At 42.7% G+C, this 15,117-nt stretch overlaps 1 protein-coding gene across 2 annotated transcripts in view; it reads left to right on the top strand.

Annotated features, from left to right (window-relative positions):
• edem1 (ER degradation enhancer, mannosidase alpha-like 1) overlaps nucleotides 1-12,170 on the top strand; it is a 47,535-nt gene extending 35,365 nt beyond the window's left edge. Inside the window, exons 10-12 of one of the 2 annotated variants that reach the window (XM_070895727.1) lie at nucleotides 1,584-1,680; nucleotides 7,858-8,043; nucleotides 9,209-12,170. In XM_070895727.1, coding sequence (XP_070751828.1) covers nucleotides 1,584-1,680; nucleotides 7,858-8,043; nucleotides 9,209-9,298 — 373 coding nt within the window. In that variant the 3' untranslated portion in view covers nucleotides 9,299-12,170. Of the gene's footprint in view, nucleotides 1-1,583; nucleotides 1,681-7,857; nucleotides 8,044-9,208 lie in introns of those variants that run through there. The other variant, XM_070895728.1, reaches the window with a different exon arrangement.
• Nucleotides 12,171-15,117: the final 2,947 nt, after the last annotated feature.

Here is a 15,117-nt window from a genome sequence, read left to right as displayed (position 1 = left end):
AGTAAAATGGCCCAATGGGAATGTTAACAAAATTTGACACCAAGCCTCATAAGGAGATATTAGGGCAGATGACCTAAAGCTTGGTCAAAGAGGTAGGTGTTAAGGAGAATCTTAAAGGAGGAAAAAGAGGTGAAGAGGTTTTAGGGAGGGACTTCTAGAACTTCGGGTCTTGGCATCTGAAAGCACGCCCATCAATCTTGGATCGATTGGGGTTGCTCAAGAGTCCAGAATTAGAGTAGCACAGATAGCTCGGAGAATTGTAGGATTGGAGGAGATTAGAGATAGGGAGGGGCGAGGTCATGGAGGGATTTGAAAATAAGGATGAGAATTTTGAAATCGAGGTGTTGCTTAACCGGGAGCGAGCTCAGGGGTGATGGATGAGCAGGACTTGGTGTGAGTTAGGACATGGGCAGCAGAGTTCTGGATGACCAAGTTTACGGAGGATGGAAAGTGGGAGACCGGCCAGGAGTGCGCTGATGCAGTCAAGTCCTGAGATTACAAAGGCATGGATGAGTGTTTCAGCAGCGGATGAGTTGAGGTGGGGTGGAGTCGGAGCATGTTACGGAGGTGGAAATAGACTATCTTAGTGATGGCGCGGATATGTGGTTGGAAGCTCATCTCTGGTCAAATATGATACCAAGATTACATTAGCCTCGGACAGTTGCCAGGGAGAGGGATGAAGACGGTGGCTAGGGAACAGATTTTGTGGTGAGGACCAAAGACAATGGCTTTGGTCTTCTCAATATTTAGTTGGAGAAAATTTCTGCTCATCCAGTACTGAATGTCAAGACAGGCAGTGTGACAATTTAGAGACAGTGCAGAGATCGAGAGAAATGGTGGTATGGTAGAGCTGGGTGTTGTCAGCGTACATGTGGAAACTGATGCTGTGTTTTTGGGTGATGTTGCCGAAGGGCTGGATGGCGATGGAGAGGCGTTGGCGGAGGATGGTGCGGTCAACGGTGTCAAAGGCTGCAGACAGGTCGAGAAGGACGAGAAAGGATAATTTACCTTTGTCACAGTTACATAGGATGTCATTTGTGACTTTGATAAAAGCCGTTTTGATACTGTGGCAGGGGCGGTAACTTGATTGGAGGGATTCAAACATGGAGTTCTGGGAAAGATGGGCATGGATTTGGGAGGCGACCATGCGTTCAAGGACTTGAGAGGAAAAGGAGGTTGGAGATTGGGTGGTCATTTGCAAGGACAGGGGTCAAGGGTTGTATTTTTGAAGAGAGGGGTACAGTACCTGAGGAGAGAGAACCGTTAAACAATATCAGCTATTATAGGAGCCAGGGAGGGAAGTTGGGTGGTCAGCAGTTCAGTGGGAATGGGTCGAGGGAGCAGGAGGTGGGTCTCGTCGGCAAGATATAACTTAATGCACGCTAGAGTGTTGCTGCCAATGGATCTTAAACATAGCTTAGACAAAACTTTTAAAAATCTACTTGTACCAAAATATTTATCACTCGCAAAATTATGAAGAACAGAATATGATGTACTGTGGAATTTAGTCATGGTGAAATCTAGCGGCAGTCAATGATACTGTGATGCTGAAATTACACTTGGCTGTTTTTTTTTGCAAACAGATGTGGTTATGCCACACTTCATCATGTAATAGACAAGTCGAAGGAAGACCGAATGGAGAGCTTCTTTCTCAGCGAGACCTGTAAATATTTATATTTGGTATGTTACTCCTAAACATTTTTAAAGAGAGTCAATTAGTTAATTTCAGTAGAATTCTCTTCAGGATGTTTTTGTTAAATGTATAACTATATAGAATAATTGACTTGGGGTTCAAGGCTGCAACACTGTCTCAAGTTAATGCAAATCATTTGAGCTTTCTTTTGCATGCTGCTAGCTTTTTATGCAACAATAATTTATCTTCCATGGTGTTGCATACAGGGAGCTAAGACCAAGTCGATTCTTCAGATGAAACGAGGATGTAGGGCAGGAGATAATTGGACCATGGCGCGCACTGTTCCATGTTAAAAGTCATGTATTCTGACTTTATTTATAATTATGTAGCATAGGCAGATTGCTGAAATGGGCAGGCACATGGCAGATACGATTTAATGCAGTGAAGTGATGCATTATGGTGGGAAGAATGAGGGGAGGCAATATAAACTAAATGATACAATTCTAAAGGTTGGTGCAGAAACACGAGCCTCGGGGTGTACGTACACAAATCTTTGGCAAGACTAGCTGGGAAGGCCGTTTTTTTAAAACCTGCATATGCGATCCTTGGCTTTATAAACAGGCATAGAGTACAAAAGCAAGGAATTATGTTAAATCTTTATAAAACACTGATTAGACCTCGGCTGGAGTATTGTGTTCAATTTTGGGCACCTCGCTTGAAGGATGTCAAGGTCTTCGAGAGGGTGCAGAGGACATGTACTGGAATGGTATCAGGGATGAGGGACTTGTGTGGAAAGACGAGAGAAACTGGGGGTGTTCTCCGTAGAGCTGAGAAGGTTAAGGGGAGATTTAATAGAGGTGTTCAAAATTATGAAGAGTTTTGATAGAGTAAATAAGGAAAAACTGTTTCCAGTGATGATAGGGTCGGTAACCAGAGGACACAGACTTAAGGTAATTGGCAAAAGAGCCAAAGGCTAAATTGTAATTGTTTTACACAGTGAGTTGCTCTAGTCTGGAATGCAGTGCCTGAGAGGGTGGTGAAAGCAGATTCAAAAATCACTTTAAAAAGGAATTGGATAAATACTTGAATGGGGAAAACATTGCAGGGCTGTGGGGAAAGGGCAGGACATTGGGATTTATTGGATAGCTCTTGCACGGAACCGGCTCAGGCACATAGAAACATAGAAACTAGGTGCAGGAGTAGGCCATTCGGCCCTTCGAGCCTGCACCGCCATTCAATGAGTTCATGGCTGAACATGCAACTTCAGTACCCCATTCCTGCTTTCTCGCCATACCCCTTGATTCCCCTAGTAGTAAGGACTACATCTAACTCCTTTTTGAATATATTTAGTGAATTGGCCTCAACAACTTTCTGTGGTAGAGAATTCCAAAGGTTCACCACTCTCTGGGTGAAGACGTTTCTCCTCATTTCGGTCCTAAATGGCTTACCCCTTATCCTTAGACTGTGACCCCTGGTTCTGGACTTCCCCAACATTGGGAACATTCTTCCTGCATCTAACCCGACTAAACCCGTCAGAATTTTAAACGTTTCTATGAGGTCCCCTCTCATTCTTCTGAACTCCAGTGAATACAAGCCCAGTTGATCCAGTCTTTCTTGATATGTCAGTCCCGCCATCCCGGGAATCAGTCTGGTGAACCTTCGCTGCACTCCCTCAATAGCAAGAATGTCCTTCCTCAAGTTAGGAGACCAAAACTGTACACAATACTCCAGGTGTGGCCTCACCAAGGCCCTGTACAACTGTAGTAACACCTCCCTGCCCCTGTACTCAAATCCCCTTGCTATGAAGGCCAACATGCCATTTGCTTTCTTAACCACCTGCTGTACCTGCATGCCAATCTTCAATGACTGATGTACCATGACACCCAGGTCTCGTTGCACCTCCCCTTTTTCTAATCTGTCACCATTCAGATAATAGTCTGTCTCTCTGTTTTTACCACCAAAGTGGATAACCTCATATTTATCCACATTATACTTCATCTGTCATGCATTTGCCCACTCACCTAACCTATCCAAGTCACTCTGCAGCCTCATAGCATCCTGCTCTCAGCTCACACTGCCACCCAACTTGGTGTCATCTGCAAATTTGGAGATACTACATTTAATCCCCTCGTCTAAATCATTAATGTACAATGTAAACAGCTGGGGCCCCAGCACAGAACCTTGCGGTATCCCACTCGTCACTGCCTGCCATTCTGAAAAGTACCCATTTACTCCTACTCTTTGCTTCCTGTCTGCCAACCAGTTCTCAATCCACGTCGGCACACTAACCCCAATCCCTTGTGCTTTAACTTTGCACATTAATCTCTTGTGTGGGACCTTGTCGGAAGCCTTCTGAAAGTCCAAATATACCACAACAACTGGGTTCTCCCTTGTCCACTCCACTGGAAACATCCTCAAAAAATTCCAGAAGATTTGTCCAGCATGATTTCCCTTTCACAAATCCATGCTGACTTGGACCTATCATGTCGCCTCTTTCCAAATGCGCTGCTATGACATCCTTAATAATTGATTCCATCATTTTACCCACTACCGATGTCAGGCTGACCGGTCTATAATTCCATGTTTTCTCTCCCTCCTTTTTTAAAAACTGGGGTTACATTGGCTACCCTCCACTCCATAGGAACTGATCCAGAGTCTATGGAATGTTGGAAAATGACCATCAATGCATCCGCTATTTCCAAGGCCACCTCCTTAAGTACTCTGGGATGCAGACCATCAGGCCCTGGGGATTTATCAGCCTTCAATCCCATCAATTTCCCCAACACAATTTCCTGACTAATAAGGATTTCCCTCAGTTCCTCCTTCTTATTAGACCCTCTGACCCCTTTTATATCCGGAAGCTTGTTTGTGTCCTCCTTAGTGAATACCAAACCAAAGTACTTGTTCAATTGGTCTGCCATTTCTTTGTACCCCGTTATGACTTCCCCTGATTCTGATGGCAAGGGGACCTACGTTTGTCTTTACTAACCTTTTTCTCCTTGCATATCTATAGAAGCTTTTGCAGTCCGTTTTAATGTTCCCTGCAAGCTTCCTCTCGTACTCTATTTTCCCTGCCCTAATCAAACCCTCTGTCCTTCTCTGCTGAGTTCTAAATTTCTCCCAGTCCCCGGGTTCGCTGCTATTTCTGGCCAATGTATGCCACTTCCTTGGCTTTAATACTATCCCTGATTTCCCTAGATAGCCACAGTTGAGCCACCTTCCCCGTTTTATTTTTACTCCAGACAGGGATGTACAATTGTTGTAGTTCATCCATGCGCTCTCTAAATGTCTGCCATTGCCCATCCACTGTCAACCCCTTAAGTATCATTCACCAATCTATCCTAGCCAGTTCACGCCTCATACCTTCAAAGTTACCCTTCTTTAAGTTCTGGACTATGGTCTCTGAATTAACTGTTTCATTCTCCATCCTAATGTAGAATTCCACCATATATGGTCACTCTTCTCCAAGGGGCCTCGCACAACGAGATTGCTAATTAATTCTCTCTCATTACACAACACCCAGTCTAAGATAGCCTTCCCCTAGTTGGTTCCTCGACATATTGGTCTAGAAAACCATCCCTTATGCACTCCAGGAAATCCTCCTCCACTGTATTGCTTCCAGTTTGGTTAGCCCAATCTACATGCATATTAAAGTCACCCATGATAACTGCTGCACCTTTATTGCATGCACCCCTAATTTCCCGTTTGATGCCCTCCCCAACATCACTACTACTGTTTGGAGGTCTGTACACAACTCCCACTAATGTTTTTTTGCCCTTTGGTGTTCTTCAGCTCTACCCATAAAGATTCCACATCATCCAAGCTAATGTCCTTCCTAACTATTGCATTAATCTCCTCTTTAACCAGCAATGCTACCCCACCTCCTTTTCCTTTTATTCTTTCTTCCTGAATGTTGAATACCCTTGGAGTTCCCAGCCCTGATCATCCTGGAGCCACGTCTCTGTAATCTCAATCACATCATATCTGTTAACATCTATTTGCACAGTTAATTCATCCACTTTATTACGGATACTCCTTGCATTAAGACACAAACCCTTCAGGCTTGTTTTTTTTAACACCCTTTGTCCTTTTAGAATTATGATCTAGTGTGATGCATGATGGATCAAATAGCCTCCTTCTGTGCTATATCAATCTTTAATTCTAAAATTAGTGAAACCGGACTGGAGAGTTGATTGGTGCATAGCAGTTCTCTGCATTCCAAGCCCTGGATCTGGGAGATGTAAAACTAAGACACTGCAGTGTCACTACTAATAGGAAGGTATAATTACTGTGTGACAAGTTTACATTGGCTGTGGGCATAGGAATTTCTGATAGAAAAAGTTGGCACAGGTATGACAAAAGCATGAATTCGGAAGAACGCACAGATGTAATACTGTTAATATAGTTTAATATAATTTCCTACATTGCAACAGTGTCTACACTCAAAGTACTTAATTGGCTGTAAAGCACTTTGAGACTTATGTTGGTCGTGAAAGGCGCTCCCTAAATCCAAGTCTTTTTATAGAACATGGGCACGGGTGTAAACCATTCAGCCTCTTAAGCGTGTTCAGCCATTCAATTAGATCTACCCACCTTGGTTCTTTAACCCTTAATACCCTTTCCTAAGAAAAGTCTATCCATCTCCGTTTTAAAAATTTCATTGCCCCCCCCACCCCCCACAGTCTCAACAGTTTTTGGTGGAGGGTGTTGAGTTCCAGATTTCCACTACCCTTTGTGTGAAAAGTACTTTTTGACATCACCTCTGAATGGACTAACTCAAATTTTTAGTCCCCCACCTCCCCCCCCAAACCAGAGGGAATTCTTTAATCATCTTAAACACCTCAATGAGATCACCACTTAATCTTCTATACTCTAGTGAATGCAACCTGCCCTCATAATTTAACCCTTTTAGCTGTGGTAACATTCTGGTGAATCTGCACTGCACTGCACCCCCTCCAATGTCAATATGCTCTTTGAGGTACAGTCCCCAGAAATGAATAAGCAATCCAGATGGTGCCTAACTAGAGCTTTATGCAACTGTAACATAACTTCTACCCCTTTGTATTTCTACCCTCTTGAGATAAAGGCCAACATTCAATTAGCCTTTTTAATTATTTTTTGCAGCTATCCACTAGCTTTTAGTGTTTTCTGTACTTAGACCCCTAAGTTTCTCTGCTCATCCACAGTTCCTAGCTTCTCGCCATTTAGAAAATACTCTGATCTTTCTTGGCTCCAAAGTGGATCACCTCACACTTTCCCACAGTTTTGCCCACTCACTTAATATTAAGCCGTTTATTTATGGGGGACATCACTAGTCACACTCTGCCACTTTGTGAGTACAAACCCATGATCCTACCTCTGTTTCCTATTTGAAAACCAATTCCCTATCCAAGCCAGTAGATTGCCTCCAATTCCATGCGTTCTCATTTTTGTTAATCTCCTGTGTTGAAACTTGCCTTCTGAAAGTCAATATTGATAACATCCATAGATGTTCCTTATCTACCATGTTTTCTACCTTTTCAAAATTCAACTAGCTTTGATAATCATGACTTTATAAATCCATGTTGGCTCTCTGATCAGCTCATATTTGTCTAAATGCTCAATTACTCTGACCCTAATAAAGGATTCTAGTAGTTTACTCACAATTGACATTGGACTAATTTGGGGTTTATGATCTCTTGTTTGGAGTGCTGCAGTGCCCTTATCACTTGATAGTTCACACCTGTGATCTCTTACCAAGAGTTTTGCAAAGGCACTGGAGCTTTACATATATTATTAAATGGGAGATGAGTGGGTTATGAAGATCCAAATGTAAAATGTCAGTCTACATAGGAAAAGTTAAATAGCAAAATGGTCATTCAATCCATCAAAGCTCACTCCTCCAGTATTCAAGCAGATCCAACTGAGCATCCACCTATCCTTTCATCTCTCTCCTCCCATAGCCATGTCTATATTACTTTGTTTGGATGTTTATTTTAAATGTTCATCACTCCCTTATATAAAGGAGTTCCTTCTAGTATCTGGTCTAAATGTATTTTTCACAAGTTTACGTTTATCCTTATTTATTAATTGTTTATAGTAGTATGTTGAAAGTTTTGCTTCTCTCAGCCATTTCTAATGTATAATCTGTACTTGTCCAAATAGGACTCTGTTCTAGCTGCTGTTGGTGTTCATTGTGTGGATGAAACCAACTTTTAACCTCTTTCTTTTGACTGTATGATCAGCTATTTGATGAAGACAACCCATTGCACAGATCTGGGAGCAAATACCTTTTCACAACAGAGGGCCATATTTTGCCAGTAGATAAACTTTTCCGAGAAAAGCCTTGGGAAGATGTCGCTTCCAAAGAAGAGGGTACTGTAGATGACTCTAGAGTGCTGGACCACAGACCTGCCAATTCCAGCATTAATGTAAGTAAACATAGAAAATAGGTGCAGGAGTAGGCCATTCGGCCCTTCGAGCCTGCACCGCCATTCAATAAAATCATGGCTCATCATGCACTTCAGTACTCCGTTCCTGATTTCTCTCCATACCCCTTGACCCCTTTAGCCGTAAGGGCTACATCTAACTCCTTTTTGAATATATCTAACGAACTGTCCTCAACAACAGTAAAGTAAGTCTTTGGGTGTGCATGTGTGATTTGAAAATAAAAATACACCCCTTTTTTCTATCTACTGGACATCATAGAAATATTTTCCAGACCAACGTTTTGAAGCCCTCCACCCCGAGACTGTGTCACATGCTGTAATGCGACACTTGAACGGCTTTTCTCTCTGGGTCAGACTTGCCTTGGTTGTGTACTTGATTTTTCCGAAAGGCTCAAATCTCCCATTGCTCACCAGTACTTTTTGGTGTTGTGGTGTTGTCATGGATCACTTGCCTGGATCCTATCCATTGGTGTCAGAAGTATTGCTAATCACATGGGCTGAAGAGTAAAGGAGGCTGGGTCATTGAATATATTCAAGGTGGAAATAGACAGATTTTTGAGTGATAAGGGAGTCCAGGGTTATGGGGAGCAGGCAGGGAAGTGGAACTGAGTCCATGATCAGATCAGCCATGATCTTATTGAATGGCAGAGCAGGCTCGAGGGGCCAAATTACCTACACCTGCTTCTATTTCTTATGTTAAGTCGGCAAATGAAGTGAACCCATATTGATGCAGTCGTCTTTCTGCAGTTTATTGTTTGAATGCGGAGAGTTATGGGAAAGGAATATTTTACCTGAGCTTTAGGGAAAACCTACACAATTCATAAAACAAATAGCACAGATTTATTTATGGAACACTTCCCTGTTCTGAGTTTTCCTTTTCTCCTCTGTGAGGTAGGTGGGGAGAGGGGGGTGAGTACTGAAGCTGCTGGTAGTATCGGTGTACTACTTGCACATGTCCAATTTGGCAAGATTGTAGGTTAGTGATCTTTATACAATTAAAACAAAATTGCATATCTTTGCAAATCACCTTGTTTCTACATAGTTAATCTCTCTCTATTCTAACTTGGCATCACTTATGAGGATACATTGTTTTTTTGGATACTGCTGTAATGAAAATTAATTGCTTTAATATATAATGTTTCCACAGTGCAGCAGAGTCTCCAGTGAGCGGAGATATGCGCTGCCCTTGAAAGGAGTTTACATGCAGCAGATTGACCAGATGGTGGGACTTCTTTAAACCGACCTCTTAAAAGGGCTCGTACATGGATATGCAGGGACTTAACCTTCAGCTATGCAACTTTGTTATTTTTGTGTAGAAATGTATTGACATTTATTTATTAAGAGTTTTACACCTTCCCTGAAAACATTTCTAGGACATGTAATTTCATCTCTGCAATAGAAGATATTACTTCTAACCTTTGCTTTTGTGCAGGGGGGGGGAATGTTTTTGTTTAAATGGGTGGGTTTTTAGTGCATTGCGTCTTCTGTGAAGGCATAGGATTAATCGCTTGACTACAAGGCTCTTCCAGGAAAAATAAAATGTAAGAAGACTTGTGCTAGGTTTTTGTTTAAATCCATTTGAAGTAATTTACTGCCTTAAATGTACAGCAATTTGAAATAAGTTTCAGCACACAGTACAGAATCCACCTTTGTACTAATGTATGTGCTACACATAGGGGGGAAAACCAAGAAAATAGTGTGAAGATCTGGACTGTGAATTCACACTCTTGGGTCAGTTTTTCCGGTTGTCTAGTATTGGGTGTGGGGTGTCCAGATATGGAAAAAGAGAAGTGTAATCTGCTCTGGATTTGGCTAGTGTGCTTTGTAACAATCAATGCATTTACCAAAAGTAGCTAGTGGCATCTCGTGTCTGAGCGTCAAATCAGCATTGATTTCTGTTAGCCGTCTAATTGAACATGCAGTTTTCATTGGCTGGTTGGGCTCATGGCTGTGTGAGAGGACTGCAACACTGTTACGACGAAGTGTGCCATGATCATGAAGTATATTCGCCAACCACATCTTAATTTTATTTTGTGGACGACTCCTTGTGATCTGTCTTCAAAAAGTAAAGCTTCTTTGCCACCTGGTTTTTTAAATATCAACGCAGCTCAAATGTCATCACATCCTCAACCCTAAGACCACACACTCCATCTGCAACTCAACTTCTTGAAGGGGGTGGGGTGTGTTGAACTCTGCTCAGTACCTCCCTCAGATTGATGCAGCTCAGCTTGGGAACTCTGGAGTTGGGAACTCGCATCGTCATCCTAACATTTCCTGGTGTTTCACAATATTCCAGAATGGTGCCCTCAGTATGCCATCTTAAAATGGTTGCTGTTTAGTTTGATATTTGCAATTGGAATCTTTCTAGCACTTTTGGCAGTTATTAATGCTCAGTTTAAACTTCAGCCCTGCCCATTCTATGGTCTTGTGCATCACTCTTTATCAAACTTCTGTTTCTCAGTTACCTGTGATTAGATGATGGGCAATTACTGAAATACATTCCAGGTTTTGTATGTGTTGAATTGAGACATTGGATGGGAGTGGTTCGAAGAACAAATTAGGCTATTACAATGGAATATTTATTGACCTCTTCAGCAAAATGTGGAGCATTTGTTTTTTTTATACTTCCTCCCACATTCCCACCCTGCTTATTTCCTGGTCTACATTGTATGTGAGCAGCACTTGTTAAATTAGGACACTTCTGTCTTTTGTGTGAGAATTTTCTCTTTTCTGTCATTGGGACTGAAAATTCAGCACGTGTGAAATAGTGGAAGTTTCAGAATCGCCCTCTTGCATGTGCTCAGTCACAATGCTACTCGCTAGAGTTGGGGAGGAGTAGAGGAGGAAACTATTTCAAAATCTTGACTGGATCGTCCAGAAGAGTTTGCCTACCTTTGACAAGCTGACAATTGAAATTTTGAATGAAGAACAAAAATTGCATAGTTCAAGATGATAGTACGCATTAACATGGACGTTGAGATGGGGTGCAGAAATTAGTCGGAGGGAATGCGAAAGAAACCAATGGTGAATTTTGGTGATGTCACGAGTCAGCATTGTCACTTTGTGGTTGCATTTTCTCACCAAGAGCTTGAGCAGCTGTCCTGTTGCAGCATCTCTGCTCACACTGTGCTTCATCCACTGCGTTTCCAGAGTGCAAAAGTGGCTTTCCTTTCAGTAACTCCCCGCCCCCCTCCCCCAAATAAGGAAGCACCTTATTTCTGTTTGATGCCTTCCCCTTAACCGGTAGAACAAGACTGGAACCAAAGGTAGTGAAATCATGGTTCAGACTTGCATTCTCCCAGTCGTGCTGCACAACCAGGCTGACTTCACTTAAGGACTTTATTTAATTTTTTTTTCTACTTAACATATAAAATCTCTACTTCCAAAAATTCCAGATGTTTGGTAATACTTTCCCTGTTGGGTTGCTGAAATTTCAAACCTAGACACTGGACCAAAAATAACTTAGATCTGTGCAATCTAATTATTATTCCTGAAGTTTGCCCGTTCCCTTCTCAAACTTACATATTGGCCTATTTGGATGAACTTTTTGTGCAGCAGTCTCCCTGTTGTTTGTCCTTTTTTTTTTAATCAAGTGGTTAACCCTGTACAATCATCAGGAAGCCTCCAGTTCCCTACAGACTTTGTGGCCTTTGTGTGTGTGTGGGCAAGGGAAGAAGGAGCCTGATCAGGGCACAGGGCTCAATTACATAAGAATCTTCCTTCAGTTATATGTGCAATGAAAGTGCCAAATGTTGCGGTTTGATGGCCAAAGTTTTAACATTTTAGGTGATTTCTATTGCACCTTTTTATATAATTGACCAATCTGAGTGCCGTGGTAGAGGATAACAAAGCACATTGGATCTGCCTCATTTTTAACACGTTGATAAGGGTAATTGTTAAACATTGTTTTCTTACAAATAAAAGTATTTACTCAAGCTGGATGTTTAATATACAGGACAATGCTGAACTATTAAAGTTTACGAAATCAATGTGCAATACACTGTTGTATAGAAGAAAAATTGTATAAATTTTATTTTCCCAGAAATGAGCAATGGTATTGAAATTGTCAAAGGACCAAACAAATGTCAATTAAAAATGCGGTGCCATTGTTTCTTTTGTTCGTTTTTTTTTTTGGATGAGTTTTTTTGTAACACCTACAGCTCTGCTTCGGTCCCTTTGATCAAAAGACCCGACTGCTGATTGGTCCCCTTGGAGGATAAGACACAACCAGCAGTTTCTCTGGAATATGTCATTAGAACCGTCCTGACTATGTAATCGGTGACTTTGCAAAGTGTAATTTGAGCCATTCTCACTGCCAACTCCAGACAGGAGAGAGCTCACTTAGAATAGACAGAGCTCACTCTCATGGGTTAAGACCTCCCACCCACCCACCCCCAATACAAGTTCTTGGTCCAAATTCCTAGCCAAGATCTGATCTCCCTTTGCTCAAGTTCCTGACCTTTCCTCATCCCCAGGTTTCCTGACCTCCCCCTGCCCAAGTTCCTCCCTCACAGATTCATGACATCTCCCCAACAAGTTCCTGATCTTATTCCCCCCCGCCACACCATAGATGGGTCATTGTGTGTGGGTCACGGATTGTTAGCAGGTTATTGGGTATGAAGTAAATGGTGTGAGTGGGGAGAGTAAAGAGCATGGAGAGTACAGTGGGGATGGAGGATGAACATGATCCAGGTGTAAGGGGGTGGGTTGGAAGAACGTGATCCATCTTGTCATTTGAATCAGATTCTCGATCTCACCCCCGACCCCTGGATCATGTTCTTCCCCCATCCCCACCCACTGTGCTCTCCATGCTCTTTACTACCCCCAACCACCGAGTTCCTGATCTCTCCGAATTTCCTCTCCACTCTTTCCCCCATTATCCTGTCTCCTCATTCCCCAGTCTCCTCCACTCTTCTGCCCCCCCCCCCCCCATTCTCTCCCACTCCTCCCCCCCCCCCCATTCTCTCTCACTCCCCCCTCCCCATTCTCTCCCACTCCCCCACCATTCGCTCTCTTTCCCCCCCCCCCCATTCTCTCCCACTCCTTTCCCCCCCCCCCCATTCTCTCCCACTCCCCCACCATTCGCTCTCTTCCCTTCCCCCCCATTCTCCCACTCTTTTCCCCCCCCCCCAATTCTCTCTCACTCTTTCCCCTCACCCCGCCCCCAGTCTCCCCCCGCCGATTTCCTCTTTCGAAGGCTGGGAAAATGACCGTCTGTATAATCACACCGATATTTCCAGGCAGCAGTCCTGGCGTTAACCCACCATCCCCAGGATGAGCTTCACAGGTTGGTGCTTTGGCCCCACTTCCAGCCGCCTCGTGTACTGCACTGCGCATGTACGATCTGATGCAGCGCGCGTGCGCAAAGCGTGACGGATTCGGCGCACATGCGCACGACGCAAAAATGTTCGCGAACATAATTACTCGGTTTTTGTTTGCAAGTGTCTGAACCAAAACACAATTCATAAAACTCTGCTAATATAAGACTTAAAAATGTAACAGACTTTTCTATAGCTGACATGTTGGGTATTTCCAGAGTATACTTGATCTCTGAAGGGAAGAGTTGAAGCACCTTGTGTCACAAGGTGCATTAATACAGGAATCACGAGTTATTTCATTCTCCATTGCAGTGGCATTGCCTGTATACATTGGTGACTGGATTTAGTGAACTCCCCATTTAGATGCGTCAATCAGCATCTTATTTTTTAAAAAGTGCTAATAATGGGATTTTATTTTTTGGTACAGTGACAATTTTAAACTCTCCCAGGAGCAGCAGCTTCAACAACAACAACTTTTATTTATATAGCGCCATCAACATAGTGAAATGTCCCAAGGTGCTTCACAGGTGTATTATAAGACGAACATTTGACATCCCTCCATTATTTCTCCCTTGTTGGTCACATTGGTTTATCTGTGTTCTCAGTAATGTTGAAAGTATTCCTTTTTTTCCTCAGTACTTCTCCCAACAATGTTTCAGTGTAGCGCTCTAAGTTACTCCTCATCGCCCTCAATATCCACTTTCACAGTTGAAAGATTGTTTTGTGATCAGGTTTGGCTATATTTCAGCATTAGTGCTACTGAAAAAAGTTGTGTGTGAATACAGTGAGATGGAATAACGTGGCAGCTCTAGGTTTTCTCGCAATAATATTTTGCCAAATTCTCAAAACCTGAATTGCAGGCTATTCTGAAGTAAATCTTTTGATCTTGAGTAAATAGAACAAATAGTTTCTCTGTTAACCCCATCGGTACAGAGCTATGGGGAGAGAGCGGGGCAGTGGGATTAGTTTTGAATCGATACAGGGTTATGGGGAGAGAGTGGGGCAGTGGGATCAGTTTGGGATTGATGCAGGGCTATGGGGAGAGAACGGGGCAGTGGGATTAGTTTGGAATTGATACAGGGCTAGTGGGGTAGTGGGATTAGATTTAATTGCTCTGGAGAGCCAGTATTGGCACAATGGGCTTAATGGCCAACTCCTCGTCCTATGATTTCCTATATCGAGTGAGGACAGAGTTGGTCTTGGTTGCCACACCTTTCCTGATTGGTCAATCTGTAATTCAAATATTTTTTAAAAATGCATATGCTGGAAACCCAAAACCTCCTGTAACTAGCTAGCTGGTTAATCTCACAAACTGCCAGTAAGTCGCTGTTCAGGCACTCAACCCTCCTATAACTAGCTTTTCAAGCTCACAAATCTCCTGTAACTTACCATTGAAACTCACAAACCTCCTCTAACTCACCACTCAAGATCTCAAACCTTCTGTAACTAGCTGTTCAAGCTCACAAACCTCCGGTAACTAGCATTTCAAGCTCTCAAACCTGTAACTAGGTGTTCAATCTCTCAAACCTCCTGTAACTAGCTGTTCAAGTACAAACCTCCTGTAACTAGCTGTTCAAGCTCACAAATCTGTAACTAGCTGTTTAAGCTCTCAAACCTCCTGTAACTAGCTGGTTAATCTCACAAATCTCCTGCAAATTGCTACTCAAGCTCACAAATCTTTTGCAATTAGTTGGTTAATCCCATCAAACTCTTCTAACTAGCCTCTAACAACATTGGA

This window comes from Pristiophorus japonicus, chromosome 12, assembly GCF_044704955.1.
Source record: "Pristiophorus japonicus isolate sPriJap1 chromosome 12, sPriJap1.hap1, whole genome shotgun sequence".
Lineage (NCBI taxonomy): Eukaryota > Metazoa > Chordata > Chondrichthyes > Pristiophoridae > Pristiophorus > Pristiophorus japonicus.
Note: the sequence above shows the minus strand (reverse complement) of the source record. Positions and strands in the feature narration are given on the sequence as shown.